The sequence below is a fragment of the Heptranchias perlo genome, chromosome 12 (assembly GCF_035084215.1).
Source record: "Heptranchias perlo isolate sHepPer1 chromosome 12, sHepPer1.hap1, whole genome shotgun sequence".
Classification (NCBI taxonomy): Eukaryota; Metazoa; Chordata; class Chondrichthyes; order Hexanchiformes; family Hexanchidae; genus Heptranchias; species Heptranchias perlo.
The window spans coordinates 46,477,034-46,484,168 of NC_090336.1; the positions used below are offsets into that span (position 1 = coordinate 46,477,034).

Genomic DNA, 7,135 nt, shown 5'->3' on the forward strand with positions numbered 1-7,135 from the left:
AAAATTTAGTGTCCCCATTGGGATAGTACCAAAAACATCAAAAAAACACACATTCATGGTCTACAGTTCTGCTAAGTGGTTACCTTGTCTGAAGTGTGTTTAATGATTATTGTAGAACCGTAAAATTGCAAGAGATATTAGGTGTATGGTGCTAACTTCTAAATAATGATGGTACAAGCTTTTTATGTCCTTTACTTAAGTCACTACTTCTCTGATCCACTTTGTGAAAACTACACATTACTGTCTTCTAACTCACTGATATAAGCCCTCAAAATGCACTTTGCATGCACTCTGTTTAATACGCCCATTTACACTGAATTTGAGCTGGCTGTAAAAATTTTGAAAATGAATAACTGTGCCAATTATCTTGAGGAAAAGGAGATTCTGGCTCTTTGTGTAGTCTAATTTTATGAATGTATGGCTTTGAGGGTATAACTTTTAACGGGTGAAAATGCCTGTAACAAAATATTTCTAGTGTGGTTTGTTGCCTCGAAATATCAAACATGGTAAGTGGAGGCAAATTTAACTTGAATACTGCAGCTACATTAGTAGAAAGATTTTATTACAAACCAGCTTTTAATTTAATTTTTTTTAAAAAAATGATCTGACCAAATATATTGCCGAGCTAATATTGTTCCCCTCTCCGCACAGGGGTTAGCGGAGCTTTATGAGTACAGAAAGAAGTATTCAGATGCGGACATCGAGCCATTCTTGAGAAAATCTTCTCAGTTCTTTCAGAATTACATTGAAAGAGGTCTACGGCTTGTGGAAAATGAGAGAGAAGGAAAAGGAAGAATATCTTCGTCGTCCAGTTCAGGTAAGATTAAAGATTGATTGCAATAAAAATCTCTCTTCACTTATGAAACAAGGAAGAAGTTATTAAGTCGGCTGAGCAATCAGTTTACCACCTTAATGCTAATTAACTTAGATCAAACTTCGACATTCCTTCACTTCAGTTTTTTTAAATGTGCATCTGTGAAATGGGTTATGGCTCTGTGGTTGTTCAGCTCAGGAATCAGGTTACATACTCGAGCCTACTTTCTGGCTGGTTAGTAACTAAACTTTGAAATCTCTATCCTGTTATGAATTAAGGCAAATCTTATTCATTAATTACTCGAGGAAAAAGTGTTTTAAACTATTATTGTACAATTGTAGTATAACACATGTTCAATTATGCATGTATAATACTCAGTTTAACATTTATTACAATTGATTGCTGCAATTCTCTACTGACTGCTGGTTGGGTGGAAGGGGAAGGAGAGTTACAGAAAAGCAGAATACCATATGGGCAATGACATTGCTGATAAATGCTTTGGAGGGTAGCAAGTTGGTTCTCCAGTATATGGTAAGTAATCTGGTTTAGGTTAATGCCATTCAAGGTGTGCAGTTTTTTTTTTAAAAAGCCCTTATTGATCATTACATGTAACCCTTCAATAAGCTGATTGAGGTCTTCCCCATGAGAGGAAAATCCTGAGGGGAAGCCGTCAGCGGTTTGCTTTAATGCATCAACTGGCTAATTTGATCATTGGCAGAGGCCAGAGAACAGGTCAGCTGCCCTCTCCTGTAGCTCGTGCATGGCTGGTGAGACCTGGACAGGAGAAAAAAATAATTGAGGTAATCCTTTTGTCAGAAAATTTCTATGTTCCTGTTCTAGCTAATAGTGGTAGGAGAAACATGCTTCCATTTAATATCTTTCTCTCGCTCTCACTCGCTTGCTTACCCCAATTCAGGGCTCTTCATTCCCTTTCCCCAATTGAGATCTGTTTTTATCCCTAGTTCAGAGATGCCCTCTCCTTGATGTTTGCCTGGTTTCAGCTGCTATCTGAAGTTACCACTACCCTTCATGAATCGTTTTTCTGCCATTCCAAGCTCTTAGCTGATTTGTACTGGGACTATCGGAACACATCAGAGAATGGAGTGATTGCTAATTAGGAAGAGGCATTAAGGAGCAGAGCAATAGCACAGTTGTCTTGCCTACCAAGTGCATTAGTTTCTGGGGAGGGAGTAGGAAGGTGTGCTAACGTGGTGGGGTTCCAACCGTAAGTTGAGAACGGGCAAGGTAGGTTCTCATTTTGCTTTGATCCTTGTTACTTCAATGGGTACTTGATTTATGTATTTAGCAGGGTTTTCATCACCTCCAGATGAATTATCATATGTGGCGAGCTCCACTTCCATCCCTTCTGCAGGTAGTACTAATGGAGAAGAAGTCGGTCCAGCCGTTTACTTGGAAAGGTTAAAAATTCTGCGACAACGTTGTGGCTTAGAAAATAATTCTAAGGTAACAACTTTTTGACTAACCTCTTAAGGTGCTTTAATACTAGTGTGTGTTGTGGTATGATTATGAACTGGAACAGTTGTCCTGGGACCTATATTTTACCAATTTAGGTTATCACTAGTGCACGCTTCATATTCTAAATGGCTTATTTGTGCTGAAAGACCCTTATTTTCTACTCCACTAACCCAAATGACATCCTATGTCTTAATCGACTCTTGCATACAAAATTATGGCACCATTCTGTCAATGTGGTCCCACATTCCTGCCACAGGATCTTTTGAGAAATGCTCCAGAAGAAGGTGTAGCCTACCAAGTAAGATGGTTTTCCTGCTACAAGCTGCTTCTCAAATGTTGTGTGGAGCATGTAGCCTATCCAATTACAATGCTTGATAAAACTCCAATTTTCGCAGATCTTATGAATAAATTATATATTATGCTGAAATTATTATCCATCCTGTACTGACATAGTAGTACCAGTATTCCCAGTTGAGTGCCTAATGCTGTTTTATAACCTAAGTCATTTAGTACCTTTTTTTTTTGTTGGCTTCTGATCAGATCGTGCTGTCTAGGGAGCATAGAATTTTACAAAATAAATAGGTATTTGGACCATTGAGTCTGCACTAACGAACATCCTTGATGCTGTGTTTTTGATTTACTCTTGATCATGTCCATCATCCTGTCTGTTATATGCCATCTGAATCCCTTGTCCTGGTGTAGTTTAATTGGTACCCAAGCACACATCCTGTGTTTCTCATAAGCTGCCTGGTGCTTGCCCTATTTAAGTGCAGCCCATTGCTCCTGTACCAGTCCACTTTATCCCACCAACAAATGGTTTTTGGCTAACTACTTTGTTTCTCTTTCAAAAATAAGAATAGATCTAATTTTTTTTCGATGCCGTGATAGACCGAGAGAGAAGTTAAAATGGAGAGAATAAGATGGGAAAGAAGCTAAGGAACTGAAAGGGTGGAAGGGGTGAAAAACAAATGTAAAATAGTGAATGTTATTAAGGAAGGAAAGAGAGTAAAAACCACCTAGATACACATCCTTGTAGGTCTTCACAGTATTTGAGATAGAGGATGAGACCCCAGGTGGTCCAAAAAGAATTGCCAGCTGGACTTGCCTTGGTCCCTGGATTTGGCTTGTATCCAGCCGTACCTGATATGGGATAGTCCTACTAAATCCTTGTCAGTTCTTTGGGGAAGTGTGAAATCTTGAAATTTCTCTAGCTCTTACAGAACCAGACCAACTGCATTTAATGTTTAAACTGTTGCCCAAGCCCAGTTAATGCTGGTGTTATAATCGATGAATGAGATACCAGAGATAGCTAACTCTTTAGGAGGAAGTGAGTTAATATGGGCCCAGCTGTGTTGATGGAAACTACATTTTCCAATTGTTTTGTAAGCAACTGCTACAAAATTATGAACAATGCTTGGCAGATGCCGTCGGTCATAGGCAGAATGGACATATCCTACAATGCTGAGATCCACTTGGGATCTCTTTGCGCTCTCCTTTTTTTGATTTTGTTTTCTGGTTTTACTTGAAATGATGGGGGGGTCTCTGCATCCACCTACAGCATAATAAAAACCAATGAACAGTTTGGTTCAGCTTGAGACGGTGGCCAGAGAGGGGGATGGAAATGATGGCAAGAGGACAGAGTTTATGGTGGGGGCCGAAAACGATGGCTTCGATCTTCCTAATGTATAATAAATGCAGTATTTCAGACAGCAGCTGGTATTTCGAACTTGGAATGCATTTGTGCACACATGCACCTTCAAGCTTGAATAAGTTAGTCTATTTACTAATTGAGATGTCAGGTAACAAGTTGTTAAGCGGGATAAAAGTGCTTAATTTGTGGTAATAAGCCAATCAGACCAGTTGGTGACTGAGAACTGTAAACTGGCTTACTCTTGCCCTTCCCCCAATTGCTATGGTGATATTTTTAGGGGAGAAGTAACATGTGGGCAAAAGCCACCTTAAGTGCATTCTAGTAGGGTGATTTGTCGCACAGCCTGATTTGGGTGGGGGTGGGGGGTGCACCAGAGAATATTGACACACACACTGTTTCAATTCCATCTTTTCAATTCAAGGTCACTTTTTAAATCCTCCATCATCTTCCCTCTTCTTTCCAGAGAGAGAGAGAGAGAGAGAGAGCGTGAGAAGGGCCATCTGTGTTTCATAAAACCAAGCTTTAAACTGGCCAATATGTGTGCATTATGTTTTAGTCCTTTTTTGCTTTTAGGTTTATAATAAAATATAATTTGCTACATTTTCCTCCCATCAAAAATGTAACTTGGTAGTTTGTGGTTAATGTTTTTATTTTCCTGTGAGTGTATTCTGATTAAAACTCCTAATATGGCACTGACTGCCATCCCTTTCTCATCAATCTTGGTGCAGCATGAAGAAAGACAACCTGCAACCTCACTTCTATCCAAACCAACAGTACCTACAGTTGCATCATCCTCTGAGCTGCTACACAATAAACTCACCCATCTTCGAGATTCACGAGAATATAACCAAGAACAGGAATCTCACCATCCACCAATGCAGACCAACATTAACACAACCTCAGCAGCTAACCTTGATGATCTGAAAAAAAGACTGGAACGAATAAAAAGCAGTCGCAAATAGATTGCACCTTATTCATGGGCTATCATGAAGTTTCTTGAAATAGAAGGCCTCTTCATAGCTGTTGGCCTCCTATTGACCTAGTATGTATAAATTTTTCTGTTTATGTACAATACAGTGAATAACTATGTATTGTGGCATAATTCTTTTCTGTATATAGGCTTCTGGACTGCATTAACAACAAATACTAAGAACTGTTATGCACTTGTGATCACTTTCACACTGACACTTCGAGAACCAGTTAAACTTCTGTACTTCAGTCAGCTTCTGTAATGTTCTCTACTTGCTTTCAAACTGAAGAACATCTGGGTAGTATCAGAGTAACTTGTTGGCTACTGTGTATTGCTCATGTGACCTTTTGAAACTTTAATCGCATCAGGTGATAAGATTGAGGCTCCAATAGCTTATTTTAGACTATGCTGCCTGTATTTTCGTTTTGACTAATGCAGCTCCATCTATTAAATATTGAGAAGAAAGTCTGTTATCTGACTAGATCTGTCTGTTTAGTTCTTTTAGAAAGTTTAACTGTAGCTTGTTTTGTGTTTTTCTTCCACCCCCCCCTCCCACCCTGTGATCAGCTCAACTTGAAACGTGTTGATTCTGTATGGAATCATGAAGCATGGCATGGGTTATGAATATTTTGTGTTTTTTTTAAATAAAGACAATTAAAAACAAAGATCGGTGTTACAATGTTAACCAAATTAAGCTCTATTATAATTTAAAGGATTGTTAAAGCAATAACATTTTCTTGTTGTGGATAGATGTAGCTGTTAAATTGGTACTTTTATAGCTAGGGCCCTGTGTAAGTCAAACTTTTTATAAATTTCATGGAAGGATCATGACCAGTGAGATTTCACAATTGGAAGGCAGTTTTTCTCGCAAAGCTCTGGGGAAGCATTACAATAAACATAATAAATGATAAATATTTAAATCTGTTTGGGTTCCACTCATTGTTTTCCCACAAACCTGGTGAGATTTAATTTCAGGGGATTTGGACTATGACTTGCACAAAAGTAAATCAGCTGATCGCAATGGCTAGACAGAATGGCAAAATCATGATCAACCCTGAAGTCTCAAGGCAATTAGGTAAGTTCATACAAATTTGTGCTTAAAAGATCAAATTTGTATTTTACAAGTGGGATTTATGTTTTTGATAACTTCTATGTAGCTGACTTACACTGGACCATACCTATAGCTATTAGCATTGTTTTAAAATGGCCATCTATAAATGGACTTGGGAAGTTTGCTTCCCAAAGAGCTTTGTATTCTGAAGTTTAGGTTATGTTGTTTTTAAACTAGAACCTACTGGGATAGATAGATCAGTGGAAGCATGGAGACTTAAGTGGCCAGTGAAAACTACCTTCAATGCTTTTGTTTTAGGGGACAAAAGGTATGGTTGGATTTATTTTAATTTGTGGTACAGTTTGAATCTAATCAACCTGGATAATTACTGATGTGTATTCCCAGTTATTTTTTCCTTTTTGAGGTGAAAAAACTTAAAATGGAGATCTTAAGATTTCATTTCACTTTTTTCTTGTGTTCATCCACATAAAGATGAATAGTTCATATATGGGTAGCAAGGGGAGAGGAAGAAATACCCTAACTCTCCCTTTCTCATGTATAAGTCGTCATCCCACCACCTGCACCATATAGATTACTTTGTTCCAGAATTATGATTGGCTTTTTTTCTTGTTGACACCAGTTTAATTGTTCTATACAAGGGGATAAGTTCAACATTGTCAACATCTTGACTGGTGTCAGTAGCCACTCAATTTCTATGCTGCTACTGGGTTTTTCTGGCAATATGCCCACCGGTACTATTTGCATTGCTTATTCATCTGTTGTAAATTTTCCTGTTTTGCCACAAATGTTTGAAATGTTACAGAATTATCCTGAAAAATGCCCACTCCTTCAAACATTACCAGCAAGTTTTTGAAGTCTAATTAGCATTTGCAGCACAAGCACTCAGAATAAGATAGAATTGAGTGCAAGACATTGTAACTACATTACACTAAAAGCACTGTTTGTATTGACTGAGTTGTCATAGCCTCTTGCTTGCGTGAAAAATCTTGATTAGAGGTGCAGGAACAGAGAGATCTCGGGGTATATGTGCACAAATCGTTTGAAGGTGGCAAGGCAGGTTAAGAAAGCATGTGGGATCCTGGGCTTTGTAAGTAAAAGCATAGAATACAAAAGCAAGGAGGTTATGATTAATCTTTTATAAAACACTGATTC

At 38.3% G+C, this 7,135-nt stretch overlaps 1 protein-coding gene across 4 annotated transcripts in view; it reads left to right on the forward strand.

Moving 5' to 3' along the window:
• The window catches only part of ckap5 (cytoskeleton associated protein 5), a 113,826-nt gene extending 107,991 nt beyond the window's left edge, over positions 1-5,835 (forward strand). For 3 of the 4 annotated variants that reach the window (XM_067994060.1, XM_067994064.1, XM_067994061.1), the window contains exons 42-44: positions 652-817; positions 2,121-2,278; positions 4,670-5,835. In XM_067994060.1, the coding sequence (XP_067850161.1) occupies positions 652-817; positions 2,121-2,278; positions 4,670-4,903 (558 nt within the window). In that variant the 3' untranslated portion in view covers positions 4,904-5,835. The remainder of the gene's footprint in view (positions 1-651; positions 818-2,120; positions 2,279-4,669) is intronic. The other variant, XM_067994062.1, reaches the window with a different exon arrangement.
• The last annotated feature ends 1,300 nt before the right edge of the window (positions 5,836-7,135 follow it).